Source organism: Rhynchophorus ferrugineus, unplaced genomic scaffold, assembly GCF_030347505.1.
Source record: "Rhynchophorus ferrugineus isolate W39M unplaced genomic scaffold, kcgeb_rfMv2 rfM8, whole genome shotgun sequence".
NCBI lineage: Eukaryota > Metazoa > Arthropoda > Insecta > Coleoptera > Curculionidae > Rhynchophorus > Rhynchophorus ferrugineus.
In genome coordinates this window covers 21,994,403-22,010,865 of record NW_027472587.1, presented here as the reverse complement: position 1 = coordinate 22,010,865, position 16,463 = coordinate 21,994,403, and the positions used below count along the sequence as shown (strand labels likewise).

Below are 16,463 nucleotides of genomic sequence, written 5' to 3'. Positions count from 1 at the left end.
CGTCTAGGAGTAGGGATTACGGCGCACCATGTTGCCAGTGCGGCTGTCTTACAAATCCGGTAGTCAAGATATTCGAGTGTGCTGTGCTATTACTCAATAAACCTAAAGCCAATACAAGGAGAGCACTTCGATTGTCCTCCGTACTCTTTCTAGGTAATCATGATAATGATGATTATAATCACGTCCTTAACCGACCACCCTACCTCTCAGCTGATTACTCCCCACCGGCGATACACATTTGTTTATATCGGCCATGTGCGAGAATTGAAGATGATCGGCGACGTTGTCAAGTCAACTGAAAATTTCAACGATGGAAGAAAAACGCAAAATCTAGCTTATATACTGATTTATTTTTACACATAACAAAACTAATTAGCACACCAAACGGTAAGAAATGTAACGTCCCGCAGTCTCTGACGGCCTAATGATCTTCACTACCTGCAAAACATTAGATATTAACGACCAGCTCCGATTCTGTTGTAGAAATTACTCTACCTGTCCCCTTTTTAAACCAAAATATCTGGCTACTGGATCGCCCGCCTGAATCCTCATTAACATGTTTTCTTTTAATTTATACCTAGCTAATAACTCTTGTTTCTCTTCTGAATTCATAACGACATGTTCCGGAACAAGTTCATGCTCGGTAATGTTGATAAGCAACTCCGATTCCAAAAATTGTTCCAAAATATATTTAGGTGCCATATCAACCAGAGATTGTTTTGCTGAAGGTGTCATACCAGCCTAATTCAAAACAACTAATTTAATAAATATCTATATTAAGCCCTTTTGTTCTTGTTACCTGAACCACAATAATAGCTCGATGAATGTTCTCATCTTGCATTCTCTGACAATAGGTTTTGATTGTTTTAATACCAATTTTGGGTTCATCAGGGAAAAAAACAAACATTTGGTCTGTGGGGTCGTCATTGTGCGCAACAAGAACAATCAAATCACTTCTAGAGGGCCTTTTCTCGCTAAAGCAAAACCATATGTTTGTATTTAAAAATATGACAAAATACTCTAAATTTTACCTTGGTTTGTCTCCAAAATGCTCTTTAAATTGTTCTAATGTCTGATCCAATTCGTCTTGTGTCACTAAGTAGCCTCTATCATGGCACAACTACAATAATTTGTACACAATGTGTAAGATAGCTATCCGCAATAGTAAGGTTAGAAAAGAAAATTTACCTGCATAACAGTTTTTCTTATCCTCCACAGTTTATACGTCTCAGCCTCGTCATCCATGTCGATTGTATTATTCCTACTCTAAATAAATAAAATTCTTTTTTTCTATAATTTTAAAAGACAAACAACTCTGGTAACATAAATTCTTGTTATTAAAAATGTCAAATATCAAAACCTTTTGAATGTAAAAGAAAATAGCAGACCACAGAATACTGATACTTTGCTGTATTTATGTATTCTATGATAGCAAACTGCAAGCTGTCTGACAGCCATAGAATAAAGAAGCTTTATTCTTTTTTTTTAACTATTTCTTTATTCTAACTATAGAATTTGCTAGTTGAGCGCATGCTCTATTAAATTAAACCAGTAACATTTTTGTAACATTTTAATAGTTTGGTTTTTTTTATCGGTTATGTAGACAAAATACGAAAACACTACTTTCTATGACTATGAGTAGTTATTCTGTGGTTATGTAAAGGCACAAAACACAGAGGAATATTTTATGTATAAAGGGTCGTATTTCGTATTGAATGCAGTAAAATATTTATTTATAGTTTTCTTTGAAAAAACAGAAGATTACTTCAAAATTGCACTACTCCGACGACTTATATAGCCATAACGAAATAAAATATATGGACCAAAAAGTGGAAATATATCAAAATAATGGTACAAGTCTAAGCTCAAAATTGTTTATATTCGAAGAAGACATGTTTCTAAAAGAAGGGAATACTATATTGGTTCAAACATGAAACCACTACTTGATCTATATAACATTCTAAGTAAATTTAATATAGTTTTTCCCCTTACTTGATATATCACTTTTTAATGACTAATTCTGCATTGTTATTAGGGTATATTAGTCATTTCTCTTATCTTTTTTACATGCTAATTTTAATACCCACTAAATTATTTTCAATCTTGCAATAGTAAACTGAATAATGCCAGCATTAAACAAATTGTAAGTATCTTAAGTAAATAAGCAATATCAATTCTCTTTTATATTATCATGATTTTGTTAAAGATAATATTTATTTAATACACTTGTAGATATGGTTTTTAAGAAATAAATTAATAGAAGCACCTTATTTAAACTATATACATAGTATAAAGTATAACTAACACAATGGCTTTTAAATTTACTGTTGAAGTACCTTTATTCTTAGCTTTTTTTGGTTTTTTGCTAACAGGTAAAAATTATATAAAGAATTTTTCAGATAATGTATAGATATAATATATTTTTAGACAATTTAAATACTAATTTGATGATCTTCAGAACTTGTTATGTATCCTTAGGCCTTGATAAAGCAAATTGTTCTTTGTTGGGAATTGTATCTAATGAAACCACAAAAGAACTCGAAAAAGTAGTACAACCAAAGGCTGATATTATCCTTATGACAAAAACATGTATTGATTCGGTGTTTGGAGCACTAATGTGCTTGTTTGTTGGTGCCTGGAGCGACAGATTTGGCCGTAAACCTGTTATTGTTATCAACCTAATAGGCTAGTTATCAAATTAATTATCCAAATTTAGAAAGTTAAATTTCTCTCAATTTAATCTTAGGTCAAACAGTGATGATGTGGGTTATGACTGTTTTTGCTGCCCTAGACAATGCCTCTCCTTGGTACATGTTAATATGCTCTGTTCCTGTTATTTTAACTGGAGGGGGAGCTTCGTTTTTAACAGTTTTATTAGCGTATGTATCAGACACTAGTTCTGCGGAAAATAGAGGATTACGGTATAGTATATCATAGAAAATATAGGATTGTATTTATTTATGAGAATATTTAATTTAAAGAATGGGGATTTTTGAAGCGACTATGGCTGCTGCTGTTCTTTTAGGAAACATGTCCAGTTCATATCTACTGAAAGCAACTAATTATGAAGTTGTGTATTTGGTGGCCACACTCAGTCTATTCTTAGCCCTTCTGTATAGTATATTTTGGATTCCTGAATCATTACAGTCCTTAGAAACAGAAGTATGTTTTAAAAAGCAGAAAGTAATGTGGAGCAAAAAAAGTTCTAATTTATCTTTCTCAGAATAAAATTAGGGGCTTCTTCCAAACACGAAATATAACAGGCATGTTTTCGACGACCTTCAGACAAAGACCTGGATACGACAGAGCCGTTATCCTCTTGTTAGTATGTTCTCTAGCCATGTATTTTGTGTCTGTCACAGGGTCGGGAAGCGTCATGTTTCTATTTATGAGGGCCAAGTTTCAGTGGTCATTCCTGCAATATAATTGGTATAGCAGCGTGACGAATATATTGTGGATAACGGGTGGTTTTTTGATGGTCTATATTATCCACCACCGATTGAAAATACAAGAATCGCCGCTGGTAACGTTAGGTTTTTTGTCGCTAACCGCAGCCGCCCTTATTCAAGAACTAGCGAACGTGGATTGGCTCATTTATTTAGGTATATCGGCAGCGTTCTCTTCTCGACGGTTCAAGTAACGTAATTCGTTTTTTAGCCGCCGTGGTTAGATTTCCTTCCTCCTGTTTAACACCCATGGTAAGATCGATGTTATCAAAATTAGTAGATGGAAACGAAGCGGCCAAAATATTCGCTGTATTTAGTGTAACATCTAATCTGTTAGGTAAGAGTAAAGTAACCCTAAATTTCCTTATGTAAATCATGTTTTTCGCAGGTCTGGTTGGAGCTCCTGTCTACGTCAATGTGTATAACGCAACTGTGAAGCATAATCCTAGCTTATTTAACTTCATAACTGTAGGAGCGGACGGTTTCAGTACTTTGTGCTTATTGTAAGTATTAATATTTTTTGTATGTGCATTCAATAGTCGAGTTACACTTATTGAGAATAGAACCTCTAGTTAAACACGTCAAACAAATAATTGTTTAATTAATAGTTTATACGTTTATCTGTCAGTGTCAGAATATGGGATTTGGGTAATCAGTTAGCCATGTAAAATGTTTATTAAATAGGACATACTGTAATGTACTATTATCAGTTTACTTTGTGAAATGTTTGACTAGCAGATCATATATTTAATACTGCAAAACAGATGGTTGTTTATTAAATAGAGTATACTGTGAATGTCAGTTTGTTAAATAAAAACTGCGATAATTGGTATCAATCATTCTATTCTCGATAATTGTTGCCAAACCTGCAGTGTAACAAAACCGTACATGTAGCACACTACTACTACACTGTGTATAACAACTATTACAACTGTGTAATACAACTTGTTACAGTGCTGCAATATTGCTGCTACGATCCACCCGCGTTGTGTCTTATTCCACGCTAAGTGAAAATGATCCCAGTTCTTCCACTGAGATTCATGAATGAAACATATCTTATAACAAACATATCAATTTTATGTGTGAAGTATAACAAATGTATTAAAGTACAAAATAATAAAATAATAAAAAAAAATAAATGTAATTTTTATATAATAAATATATTAATATAAATGACACTCAAAATTTTAAAGGAGATTCCAACTTTTACCGAAATAAAACTAACCCATAATGTAGACGATGTCTTAACATATAAAAGTGTTATTGATATCCCTTCAGGCAACTCTTTATTTTCCTTCTTCGTGGCTTCGTTTAATTGGCCAAATTTTAAGATACATGCCTTTTAAACATTGTTGTCGAGTTTTCAAAATTGTTTCATGCATTTTGTTACGTTATTTTATTACGTTTTTTTGAGTTCCTTATATATTTCAAAACATTTCAGAATAATATGGTTCACGTTATACATTTTTTCTAAAACTCATTGTTCAAGAAACATTTCACATAAATTAGAAAATTTAAGACGTGACAACACTGTTTGGATGTTATTGACATTATAAATAGACATCGTCATCATGTCAATTTTCTTGTGGTTACGGAGGTTTTGGCTGCGTCAGAGCACAATGGCTAAAGTAATTTTTTCTTTATTTATGGGGTTAAGTGCCCTTTTCATTTTAGTTACAGCTGCCAAGGATGGCCCTACTGGACCAAAAGTTACAGATAAGGTAAGATAAAAGTAACTTTTAGGTGAAAATATTATGTGGGCAAGGGATGAAGTTTATTAGTCTTAGGAGTCGGGGTATTAATAAACAACATTATGTATTTTATTCCATCGTTTTGAACCTGTTAACCCTGGGCGCTTAATTTTAGAAAACGTACCAAGTAAAATTCTTCTGATGAAAAGTTTTTTGTTAATAACAGGAGCAATACTTGAAAGGTTTTAATATTTTCAGTCTTGTTGATGGTATATTAAGCTAAAATTAAAATATACAATAAAAGAAATATATTTGTAATCGTAAAACAAAACACCGTTAGGTTTCTAAATTATGTTTGCAAATAATAGAAAGGTACCTGGAAACAGGTATTAAAGGTTTTTTTTCATTTTAGGTATGGTTCGATATTGCGATAGGCGGAGAAAAAATTGGTCGCATCGAAATCGGCCTGTTCGGTGGTACCGTTCCCAAGACAGCCAGAAACTTTAAAGAATTGGCCCTAAAACCCGATGGCGAGGGTTATAAAGGCAGCAAATTCCACAGAGTTATCAAAGATTTCATGATCCAAGGAGGAGACTTCACCAAGGGCGACGGAACCGGCGGTCGCTCAATCTACGGTGAACGTTTTGCCGATGAGAACTTCAAATTGAAACACTACGGCGCCGGCTGGTTGTCGATGGCCAACGCCGGCAAAGATACCAATGGTTCGCAATTTTTCATCACCACAAAGGCCACGACTTGGTTGGACGGACGCCACGTCGTATTTGGTAAAGTGTTAAAGGGTATGTCTGTAGTAAAACGGATCGAATCTACTAGCACCAATAGCAGGGACAAGCCCCTTGACGACGTGGTTATCATAGATTGCGGAGCGGAGGATGTGTCAGCGCCTTTTAGCGTAGCAAAGGCTGACGCCACGGAATAGTTGGCTGTTTAACTTTTTTTCATTTCTTTCATTTTGTGTGATGTAATTAAGTAAAAAATACACTTTTTTATACCTCGAATAGTTTTATTTTTAATAGAAAACCCAGGCAACTTATTATATTATTTATTAATGATTAGGAAATTTTTTTTTTCTATTCTAATAAAATATAAATACATTTTTGATAAATTATAGTACTGGTAGCTTCGGGACTGGAAAGAAATTTCAATCCAAACTGATGACCTCTGAAAAACATTTGAGAGTGATTAACACAACAAAGAATGGTTTATTAGTCAGAATTGTTCCATACAGACTGGCGATTTATTAGATTAATATTTCCGTTAACAAATTATATACTAACCCGGTGGTATATTAGCGGCGGTATGCGGCTCTACCGAACTTATTTTTTCTACAGTTAGATCGATGGCATTTTCTTTATCCGCTATCTTCAACAATGGATTGTGGTGTGATTTGAGTGGATTCTAAAAATATCGTCTTTGAATCATTTGTGGTTTCGAAAAGCCGAAATCCTCTAGACTTACCGGTCTGTTTTCCGATGAGTCGGGTGGGGGCAGTTTCTTTAATATGGATCTGAAATCTAAATTACCATTCAGCACCCAACATATCTAAAAATATTTGATGATGGGAACTACTAAGAAAGCCAACAGATTTTGTTTTTGCTCAAAAAACTTGCTTTCGATTATCGTTAAGAGTAAAAGAGTGAGACTTGACGAACGTTGATGGTATGAAAAATGCATGTTTTTAGCTTATATCGTATTTAATGATGAAAAATCTATTATATTAACTAGTAATGAATGAATTACAATCAGACGAGCAACATGTTAAACGGAGAAACCAACATAACGCACAGGACACTAAACAAGCAAGAAAAGAGAGAGCGATTGAAGTATGAAATGATGCTTACGAAAGAAAGACAGAATGTAATTGTTCAAAATAAAACATATATTACTGTTTAATCTTTTGATATTTATATGAATGTTCAGTTTGAAAAAACATAAAAAAACACTTTTCCTCAAAACATTATTTTTAAAGCCTTTTAAATAAAATCAATTTAAAATAAATAAAATAGTATTGTAATTTCAATTACTTCCAATTATGCTTTCTAAGGCCATGAGGCTAACTTCACTTAAAAGTTGAGAATGAGAAAACTTACTCAAACACGGTCTTTTTGAGCTATGGCATATGGATTTGGCTGGTAACGGCTTTTGACTATTTTAAACGGCAAGGGATCCTCTGGTAATCGGTGCAGATGCAGTGGCGATTTATTATTCGCGTATGTTGTCCTCATGTGGGCTGCGACGTTGCTATCAAGTTCTGGTGCTACAACCTGGCTATTTGGTCGATTTATAGCGGGAGCTCTTGGATGATCGTATTCTTGACTACGCATCTGCTCTTGTGAAGTAAACGTTGTACGCGTCTTGAAGTGACGCTGCCTGATGGGATCAGCAATTCGGGTATTTAATTGACCTTGAGCTCTACAACATGGTTTTTTTAAAGAATATTTTTCAATGATGCGATTCTAAAAGTTTAAACTAGATAAACGAGAGGGAATAGGGTTTACCGGGATAAGGACTTCCGATCGGGACATACTGGGTATAATTTATAAGAAGTCGGAAGAAAATCGTCTTCTGATGGGGTTCGTAAATGAAGAAAGCTACAAGTCAGACGTAAATTATTACAAATGATTTTAAAAATTGGAGGGCAAGTGGATGTCAAGCGTCATTTCATTATAATAGTGAATCAGACTTACATTAATCTCGGCCGCGCGTAGTTGTGGTCTGAGTGGACACTAGTCGGTCTATAGCAAACAGAATCAAAATGGATTAGCATCATTGGCTGATGTCATCAAAGCCGAATGCCCAATAGAAATGCAAAATCTTATAGAAATGTGAGTAAACTGAAGAGGCAACGTTTGGAGCGAGAACCTTTGGTTGGGCCGAAGTCCAGTTCAGCGTAACTGTACGTTTTTTAAATCACAAAATAACAATCGGAGACGCCTCGTCATGCTCCGAGGTGGCCTTTAAGGCGTCCTTGTTGCTTCGGCCGGCACCAGAGCTGGTCGCAGGTTCTTCGGTTAATCCCGTCAAGTCGACCATGGGAACGGGCGTGGCCGATTTTCGACCTTTACCCGGTTCCTGCATCTGCCTCGTCGTCCAGGGCCGATCGGTTAATTGCCTGAAACCCAACGACCGGTCCTTAAAATATCGTTGGTACGGAACTGCTATGATGGCTTAACTAAGCTAACATTGGGCATTCAACTCTAAACACTATCAGGTGTTTTTGAGGGTAATACTCGAAAAATAAAAACAACACCAAGCGTACGCTCGAGAGTATATAGACTTATTAACCGAATCGATCTAATGCCTTGATACAAATGTTGAGGCTTCGAACACGCAAGTTGTCAGATGGTTTCTTATCTAAGATGGGGTGAAGTGTTATAACGAAAATTAAAATTCGAAATATTATGTTGTCAGTTTTTCTGCGTAGATGTGGACTCGCACCTGTATTCTCTGAAATCGTATAATTTTATTTGATTAAGATGCGACAATTAACGGTAGATGAACAGATCGAAAAACACAGATTAAAGTGATTTGAAAATATTTATCGAATGAAGACTGAATGAATTCCTTACATATTTGTGTTGCGTAAAATCATAGAGAGCGATCTGATGCTAGAGCGCCTGCGATCGTCAGCAGTGACGAAGCTTGGTGAAGAATGTTCGAAGTCTTACGGCCCCTGTATCAATGTCTTTAGTCCAAAGTCATGTGAACGCCAGACCTCATTTTATAAAAGCTGATTATTTTATATGAAAGTACACTATTACTTGTTGTCTTTGTGTGACATGACATGATGTCTTTGACAGACAGAATGTATAAAAAATGCTGCTTTATGGCGATAAAAAACGTAATCTTTTGATATTATTTACGAGATAGGGTCGAATGCTAGACTAGTTTAAAACATGCTAACTTCTAATCTTACCTACGTCATTTTTTAAAACTTAAAAAAAACATATATGTTACTTAAGCAACTATATAAAACCGCCCGAGTAGTTGGATAGTTCTCATAGATTCAACCAAGCGTAGTTAAACATTAGCTGTAGATGGTGACTGTTGAATTGATAGAGACAAACAGATGCAACATGTATAAAATTCAGATTTTATGATATGACGCAAATCTGGGGTTCGTGGAGTCTTAGACTGGTTGGTTGAAAAGTAGATACCCTCTCCGAGCGTGGGCTATAAATTGATAATGATGACGATGTTACTTACGCGTAGGCCGATGACAAAGGATCCGGAGCGGACACTGGCTGTACCACAGGTTCAGGTTGCCCGTCTATAAAAAAGAATAGTCTTCTTACTCAATCGTTTGCTATAGCTCCACAAAACTTACCGTCCTTCTTATTGAATTCTTCCCAGGCTGCGTTCTTTTCCTGTTCGTTCAAATCCTCTTCGGGTTGATTGGCCAATAATTTTTGGTGCTCATGCCATTTGTACAGAAAGGAAAACTTCTGGACTAACTTGGCCAAAATCTGCAGGAAAACGATGGATTGAAAGCTGCAAAAGTAATCTCAAAAGCAATTCTCACCTTGTCATCAGGCACGTTAGGCAACGGTCTGATATCGCCGAAGCTGGGTCGTACGGAGTACATTTCTTGAAAATCGTTCATGTTATAATGCCGACGAACCTGATACTTATCCACCACACGATGCGACACCGCCAGTTTAGTGACTTGACGCTTATAGCGTCGTTCCTCCATAGTATCGCGAGCTATTAGACGATAAACATACACGGGTTTGGTCTGTCCGAAGCGAAATACCCTGAATACGCTCTGTATGTCGCAGGATGGGTTCCAATTAACGGACATGATCAGAACTCTATTGGCGGCGGTTAGAGTAAGCCCTAAGCCGCCCACTTTAGTCGACATTATGAATAACCTAAAACAATACGGTGGCCGTCATGAGTTTTCGAAGTGGGCACCGATTCAAAAATATTGACTTGTAATAATAATATAGCACAGGAGCTCAATTTTCACGAAAATAAAAACATAAATAATAATCCACCATATTACATCAAAAACAAATCAAAACTACCTAACATTTTATATATTTTTAATTAGAGCTAATTAGCTTGTGCCAGTAATAAAACGAAAGAATATATGAAACAGTGATATAAGCGTGGAAAATAGTGTTAAAGTGTAAATCAAGCTCTATTATGCTTGAGTGACTCTTTTTAGCTGGGCTTACCTTAATGTTGTGTTAGTGACATCGTTGAATCGGGCACACATCCTAGTTCTGGCTTCTGGCAAACTGGTGCCGTCCATGCGTAAATAGTCGACGCCCTTTTTGTAATCCAATTGTTTGCTCACAAAATGTTCCAGAGTCTCCAGTTCGGCGTGCGTTTGCGAAAAAATAAGTCTGGAATTTAAAGAGCTGCGGTTGATTAGAAAAAAAATTATGCACTTACACTTTATCCTGTTCCGCGTTCGCCTGCTTCAAGACGTCCAGAACGATTAACATTTTAGGTCCTAACTCTGGATTGTCCTCTACATCACTAGGCATTATGTCCTCCCACCAATCGTTTCTGGGAATCACGTGGTCGGGGACATTGTCCGCTACTATATCTTGCTCTTTGATTTTGGTCCTTCGGGTTTTGGCCGCCACAATCAACGTATACGGATGAGTGCACAGATACTGAAATCTTTGCGGTTAACTAGGATTCGCTGTTAATTAAATTTCGCAACATACGTCTAAGATGCCAACATCAGCTAGAAAATTACTCCTCTTGATATTTCCGTCCGCCGTTCGTTCCACGCGCTTACTCTCCTCTTGGTCCAGATAAGCGTTATACAAACGCACCTGGACTTCACTGAGACTGATGAACAGAGCTTGATCCACCAATTTCGGTAGATACTGCTTCAGTTCCGAGTCTTCGAAACGTTGCACTACTCTATCGAGCAACTTGTGTAGCACGTGAGTGCGCTGCTTCATCAACAAAATGTCCGCCGACGTGGAGTCCTCATACTGACCATTACTGATGGGGTTAACGAAATTCGTCTTAAATTCTCGCTCGGTACCAAGTAGATTGGGTTTTACGAAATGCACCATGCAATGATCTGAAACCGTGATACAATTGAAGTAGCTGGCACACGCCGTTAATAAACCTACATTCTAATAAATTATTTTGTAATGGCGTTCCGGTCAAAACGATCCTCCTCTGGGTGCGGACCTGGCTCAACGACAGATTACGTTGAGTCTGTTTGTTTCTCAACAAGTGTCCCTCGTCGCAAATCACCAAATCGGGACCGGGGTTTATCAAAGCCTTTAGTACTTCCTCTTTCGAACACAAATCTTGTTGCTCCCACGTATCTAACTTGGTATCGTTGGTCATTGAGCCGAAAGCCTCATATCCCAACACCAGCATGCCACCTCGTCTTCGCCATTTTCTTAAGATCTTGAAACGATCACCAGCACTTTTGATATCTCTGTGAAAGGAATAATAATAAGAGCGAAGTGTCTAATTATAGACGGTTTCGACACCTACTGCATAGCATATAGAGGAACAGTTTCATCTTTTCTGAGCTTCTCTTGGACCAATTTGTTTTCAGTTTGCCAACTGTTGACGGTCGACAAAGGACAGACGATCAAAATATATTTGGTATTGCTTATATTATTGACGAAAAGGGTATGGACTAGAGCCAACGCCTGTCTCGTTTTACCTAATCCCATACAATGCGCCAGGATACAGCCCGAGCCCTTCCATCCGTTCTCCAATTGAACAATCGACTCAAAACAAGAATCCCACATGAACTGAATTCCCTCTCGTTGGTGAGGTTTCAGTCTCTGGGTAATTAACCTGTTAACCTCCACTCGAGTATCGAGGTGTTCGTCTAAAACTAAGTAAAAACGTTTGGTAAAAAGTTCATTATTTAAAAGTAGATTGCATAGCAACGACTAACGTGGGGCAGTGAGAGCGTCATGCATTGCCGCACCCAAAGTATGGGTTTAGTAATCAAACGCACCATTGCGGTAGAAGAAAATTGGTAAAAAAGAGTGGTACGTTGCCATTCTAGGAAAATTTCATACTCATTTGCCAACTTCCGCCAAAGAGAAGTATATAGGGATATATGGAAAGCATTTGGAAAGTTTTTATGCAAAAAATTAAACCAACTGAATTTATAATTTGATAATCTTTTTAAATCCTTGAAAAAGGATTTAAAAAAGTTTGAACTTTTCCACTGCACAAGCTGTATAAAGACTTACCGAGGGCGGTGGCCTTATTCGGTGAACTATCACATTCCGACGAAAGCGAGCAGTTCAATTGACTCGATTGTTTTTCTTGTAATCGCCTAATCCGCAGTTTTTCTTCCTCGCGAGCCTGTTTGGTTGACAAAGATAAATCATCGTCCTTCATTAGAGCTCTGATGTTACGCCTCCCTTTACCTGAAAAAGAAATAATTTAAATAAATCGCTGAATACGTACAAGAGTAGCAACTGATACTTTTCTTGTTAGGAGTGTCTTCCTCTCCCTTGCTTTCCCCCACGTCCTCGCTCTCAACCTCTTTATTGTCAGAACTGAAATCAAAGTCAGTATTCCAATATTGAAGAAACAAACAATTTAATATAAACTAATACTTACATGATTGTCAACGATTTACTACTAAAAGTTGAAACATTACTGTCGTTGCTGCTATCATCGGTTGATAAACTGACCATCCGCAAACTAATAATGAATTATTTGGATATAATATTGAGTAAAGTATTTAAAAAATCTCTCGACGAACCGTTTTTTCACTCGTTCTCGAGCCTTTCTGCGCTTACCGCGAGCACCGTCATCAGAACTTACGTCCGAATCGCTGCTAAGGGATCCATGCAGAAGGGGATCATGTCGCCACGAATCCGAATGTTTTCCTAGTTTCTTTCCATCCTTATCGCTGGAATTCGGAGTAGTCCCCTAAAGTGACAAAATGCATTTATTTATATTTAAAAATGAAGTGCTGACGCTAATAATAACTTACCTTCTTATTAAACTTTCCATAGGTATTCAGCATGAATAGAATTTTATATTTTAATGTTTAATTAATATTTTAAATTATTAATAAATTTAATTCAATATATTACAATTAGTACTTTAGTAAAATTACTATATTTAAAAAACTCTTAGGAAAGAGGAAATATAATTACTGAAAATAGAAAGAATGATATATTTTTGGGGTTTTTATTTTTAAGTTAAATATGAATATAAAATTGCACTAGTTAATAAACAACTATTTGATTTACATGGACTATTTTACATAGAAGGTTAAATTTTCACTCAATTTCGCAAGCTAAACTAGTATTGACAGATAAAAAATTGCATCGTTTAACAAACGGTTGTTTATATAGTCAACTAGATATTTAACTATTCACCCAAATTTCATAAGTTAAACTGACACTGACAGATCAAAAACTGCGTTATTTATATGCATAGTTAACTAGAGTTTCATATTTTCAATAACCATAGCTCAACTACCACGAATAATAATTTGTTTTACACGGCTAATTACATTTGTACTCACGGCAGATCGATTGACACTGTTGGTCGGTTTTACAACGACGCGTTCCTTTTCACCAGCAGACTCGTCGGTACTTTCTTCGTAGTCGAGGGCGTCGTCTGAACTATTACAGATATCATCCCAAAGGGCGTTAACAGCCTCCTGGTCATCATCAATTTGATGTTCCCACGTTGGTGACAGAGAAACATAGTCCTCGCACAATTCGTTATTGCTGACATCAGACCATGATAGAGATGATGAATCGGAAGAAGCTAAAAAATATTTCGCGAAAATAGTCTAAAATATTTTAAATAATACTCAACCTACCGTTGTCAAGAAGCTTAGGTCTTTTAGATTTAGCACAGTGTCTATTCATAAACTTTTGCCTTTTACCCAACAACACTGTGCTGAGATTGCATAGTTTTTCCACACTTCCAATACTACTTTCCGAAAGTGAGGTGCTTCGGCTACAATCAACAGAATCTTCTTGAATCGGGGAAATTGAATTATTGTACCGTGGCAAATATATAACGAGTTCCTTGCTAATACCAAATTCCTTCTTGATTCTACTGTACTCTTCCGAGTAGGCCATTTTCGGTATCAAAGAGAGCCCCTCTGTATAAGCATTAAGGTCGCTGTCATCCTCTAGGTCGGCATCTTTTAACTCGTCAACGTCGGAACCTGATATTTCATCTTCATCCTCCATTAGGGTTTTAAAGGCCTCCTGCGCCTTTATTTCACAAGAATTTTTGCTTAATGTGTTACTTACTATCTCTTCTCTGATTACATCATACAATTCGGAGTAGCTGTTGTCATCACATAGCTCCTCCTTTGTCTCTATCATAGGTTTGGTAGCTTTGTCTTCTGAAGACAAGTTTCTTTTCCGTTTAATGCTATCTTCTATTAGAAGATTTAATAATCTGTCTCTGTCTACACCATCAAGTTTAAAATTATTATTCTTCTTATTGTCGTCCAATTTTTCATCATCAATTTCATTATCCAGTACACCTGAATCTGAGTCACATTTATAATCCATAAAATTATCAGAATCATTCTCTAAATCATCTTGTTCCAATTCATTTTGAGAATCATTCCTCTCTTCTATTTCGCCTACTTCTAAATTGGAAACAGTTCTATCACTGCTCTCTGAAGTTGATGACTCAGCACAATTATCCCTCTGTACTCGAGAAGAATCTTCAGATACTTGATTTAACCCTGTACTGCCGACACACTGTGTCGATTTATCTGTTTCTAAATAATTATCGCAATCATCATTTACCTCTCTCTTCTCAGTTTCTATCCTGGAATTAATAATATTGTCTCTTGGTGGTGAAGCTTTTATAATATTATCCAGAATTAATGAATTTTCTGTAGAAATAGAATCTGCTGATTTTTCACTTGTCCAACAAAGTAACGCACTCTTTTGATCAGGTTCCTGCATTGTTCTATCTATTACTATTTGATTAGATTCTATAAAGTTTAATATAAAACAACAATACAATCTAGATAAATTAACTTACTAGATATTTCCAGAACAGAATTAGTATCACTTTCAGAACTGGTACATAAAAAAGTATCAGTTTCTTCATTATTACTAAGATTCCTTATAACATTGCTATCATTTTCTAATAATTTTTCATTAATATTTTCAGTTCCTACAACATATATCAATTAATATAAGTTTCTGCTCTATACTGCACAAACTTACCTGTGTTGGCTTCATTCTGATTATTACAATCACTACACAAAACTGGATTAACACAATTTACTGTATTGATTGGTGTATTTATATCATCATTTAATTCATCATCAACTTCACTGAGATCATTTAAATCACTGTTACAAGGAAAATTAACTACTGTTTCTCTATCAAAATCTATAGATTCAAAATCAGAAGAACAATTGGCAGCAATTTCAGTATTAGAATCATTAAATGATAGAGTTTGTGTTTGTTTGTTTGCTACTTCATGTTCAGCTAACATTCTCTCACCAACTATAGGTGTATTTATGTTACTAATATGTGGCAAGTTACAAGTATCAAAGGTAATACTGTTTAATTTATGCAATACTTCAATTAAATTATCTTCCTTATTAAGCTCTACAAGGAATAAAAAATAAGTAACAAATATATGAAAAATCTAAATCTTACTGTTAACTGAATCAATAACACTTTGTACATATTCTTTAAGGTAGCCAGAATATCTTTGCAATATATCGGACGACAAATTACAAAGCAGAAGTACATCATTACTATTCATGTATTTCTTGATGCAGTTACCACAGTCTCTAGTCAATCTTATGCCCATATATCGCATATCTCTACATGTGTAAACTAATTTTTCAATTTCTTCAACTCTCTCTCTTGATACATCAATATCCATTGTAGAATTTTTTTCAGTCATTTCGCCTTATTTATATGGAATAGTACTCATTCATAAAATTACTTGAACTGTAGAATACCAAGTATATATATTTATATATATATATATATGTATGTACACTTATTTTATGATTTTGACAGCAGCACAAAATATACCCTCTGTGTTTTGTCGGCAGCAATGATTTATATTCATAGAAAAGTTTATCTTGTTATCTGTCACTGTCATATCAATTATATTAGGGATGCCGAAAAGGGCGAGCTATCGATATTTTTTTCAGCCAATATTTCTCGATATTTAAAAAAAAATTAAAGATATTTCTTAAACATTATAAAAAACGCTATAAAATTGGTACTTAATTTTAAATATTTGATGTGTTTAAGTACGTAATTTGAAAAAAATATTTAAAATATTGTTGTTATTGCAAAACAAAATTCCATTTTTTTCCTCGGATATGTCG

General features: G+C 35.5%; 4 protein-coding genes and 1 long non-coding RNA gene across 8 annotated transcripts; 3 read left to right on the top strand and 2 right to left on the bottom strand.

The window, feature by feature from the left end:
* The first annotated feature begins 19 nt into the window (after positions 1 to 19).
* Positions 20 to 413, top strand: LOC143200473 (uncharacterized). Its single transcript, XR_013006730.1, has 2 exons — positions 20 to 153; positions 211 to 413. It is a non-coding gene; the product is annotated as an uncharacterized LOC143200473 (long non-coding RNA).
* Rpb5 (DNA-directed RNA polymerases I, II, and III subunit Rpb5) lies at positions 330 to 1,374 on the bottom strand. The gene is made up of 5 exons (XM_076410905.1): positions 1,189 to 1,374; positions 1,032 to 1,120; positions 800 to 974; positions 496 to 741; positions 330 to 438 (listed from the first exon to the last, which is right to left on the bottom strand). The coding sequence occupies exons 1-5, from the start codon at positions 1,243 to 1,245 to the stop codon at positions 373 to 375; spliced, it is 633 nt and encodes a 210-aa protein (XP_076267020.1). The 5' UTR covers positions 1,246 to 1,374; the 3' UTR covers positions 330 to 372.
* Positions 1,375 to 1,562: 188 nt separating this feature from the next.
* Positions 1,563 to 4,586, top strand: LOC143200463 (putative peptidoglycan muropeptide transporter SLC46). Its single transcript, XM_076410900.1, has 9 exons — positions 1,563 to 2,143; positions 2,233 to 2,372; positions 2,428 to 2,685; positions 2,747 to 2,921; positions 2,982 to 3,162; positions 3,224 to 3,602; positions 3,658 to 3,783; positions 3,835 to 3,949; positions 4,401 to 4,586. Exons 2-9 carry the CDS (start codon positions 2,309 to 2,311, stop codon positions 4,492 to 4,494), a joined length of 1,392 nt encoding a protein of 463 aa, XP_076267015.1. The 5' UTR covers positions 1,563 to 2,143; positions 2,233 to 2,308; the 3' UTR covers positions 4,495 to 4,586.
* Positions 4,587 to 4,984: 398 nt separating this feature from the next.
* Positions 4,985 to 6,156, top strand: LOC143200468 (peptidyl-prolyl cis-trans isomerase 5). Its single transcript, XM_076410906.1, has 2 exons — positions 4,985 to 5,167; positions 5,550 to 6,156. The coding sequence occupies exons 1-2, from the start codon at positions 5,018 to 5,020 to the stop codon at positions 6,075 to 6,077; spliced, it is 678 nt and encodes a 225-aa protein (XP_076267021.1). The 5' UTR covers positions 4,985 to 5,017; the 3' UTR covers positions 6,078 to 6,156.
* A 347-nt stretch (positions 6,157 to 6,503) lies between these two features.
* Positions 6,504 to 16,242, bottom strand: LOC143200458 (uncharacterized). 4 transcript variants are annotated; one of them, XM_076410889.1, is made up of 21 exons: positions 15,775 to 16,242; positions 15,334 to 15,723; positions 15,146 to 15,280; positions 13,953 to 15,095; positions 13,638 to 13,897; positions 12,876 to 13,045; positions 12,731 to 12,814; positions 12,593 to 12,666; positions 12,355 to 12,534; positions 11,636 to 11,987; positions 11,260 to 11,576; positions 10,840 to 11,207; positions 10,559 to 10,785; positions 10,339 to 10,509; positions 9,681 to 10,029; positions 9,486 to 9,624; positions 9,365 to 9,428; positions 7,846 to 7,893; positions 7,249 to 7,570; positions 6,617 to 6,672; positions 6,504 to 6,556 (listed from the first exon to the last, which is right to left on the bottom strand). In XM_076410889.1, exons 1-19 carry the CDS (start codon positions 16,025 to 16,027, stop codon positions 7,249 to 7,251), a joined length of 5,046 nt encoding a protein of 1,681 aa, XP_076267004.1. In that variant the 5' UTR covers positions 16,028 to 16,242; the 3' UTR covers positions 6,504 to 6,556; positions 6,617 to 6,672. The 4 variants fall into 4 exon arrangements, with proteins under 4 accessions (XP_076267004.1, XP_076267003.1, XP_076267005.1 ...); XM_076410888.1 differs by having other exon boundaries at positions 13,650 to 13,897; positions 15,775 to 16,240; XM_076410890.1 differs by lacking the exon at positions 7,846 to 7,893 and having other exon boundaries at positions 15,775 to 16,240.
* Between the last annotated feature and the right edge of the window lie 221 nt (positions 16,243 to 16,463).

Excerpts from the sequence above, each read along its gene's own strand:
- Rpb5 (XM_076410905.1), bottom strand. The coding sequence starts at position 1,245 with ATGGATGACGAGGCTGAGACGTATAAACTGTGGAGGATAAGAAAAACT. Across the intron at positions 975-1,031 it reads CATTTTGGAGACAAACCAAG|CGAGAAAAGGCCCTCTAGAA; the intron begins GTAAAATTTAGA and ends GTTTTGCTTTAG. Across the intron at positions 742-799 it reads GAGCTATTATTGTGGTTCAG|GCTGGTATGACACCTTCAGC; the intron begins GTAACAAGAACA and ends GTTTTGAATTAG.
- LOC143200463 (XM_076410900.1), top strand. The coding sequence starts at position 2,309 with ATGGCTTTTAAATTTACTGTTGAAGTACCTTTATTCTTAGCTTTTTTT. Across the intron at positions 2,686-2,746 it reads TATTGTTATCAACCTAATAG|GTCAAACAGTGATGATGTGG; the intron begins GCTAGTTATCAA and ends ATTTAATCTTAG. Across the intron at positions 3,163-3,223 it reads TACAGTCCTTAGAAACAGAA|AATAAAATTAGGGGCTTCTT; the intron begins GTATGTTTTAAA and ends TATCTTTCTCAG.
- LOC143200468 (XM_076410906.1), top strand. The coding sequence starts at position 5,018 with ATGTCAATTTTCTTGTGGTTACGGAGGTTTTGGCTGCGTCAGAGCACA. Across the intron at positions 5,168-5,549 it reads GACCAAAAGTTACAGATAAG|GTATGGTTCGATATTGCGAT; the intron begins GTAAGATAAAAG and ends TTTTCATTTTAG.
- LOC143200458 (XM_076410889.1), bottom strand. The coding sequence starts at position 16,027 with ATGACTGAAAAAAATTCTACAATGGATATTGATGTATCAAGAGAGAGA. Across the intron at positions 12,667-12,730 it reads AGTAAATCGTTGACAATCAT|TTCTGACAATAAAGAGGTTG; the intron begins GTAAGTATTAGT and ends CTTTGATTTCAG. Across the intron at positions 7,894-9,364 it reads CCTTTGTCATCGGCCTACGC|ACCGACTAGTGTCCACTCAG; the intron begins GTAAGTAACATC and ends TGTTTGCTATAG.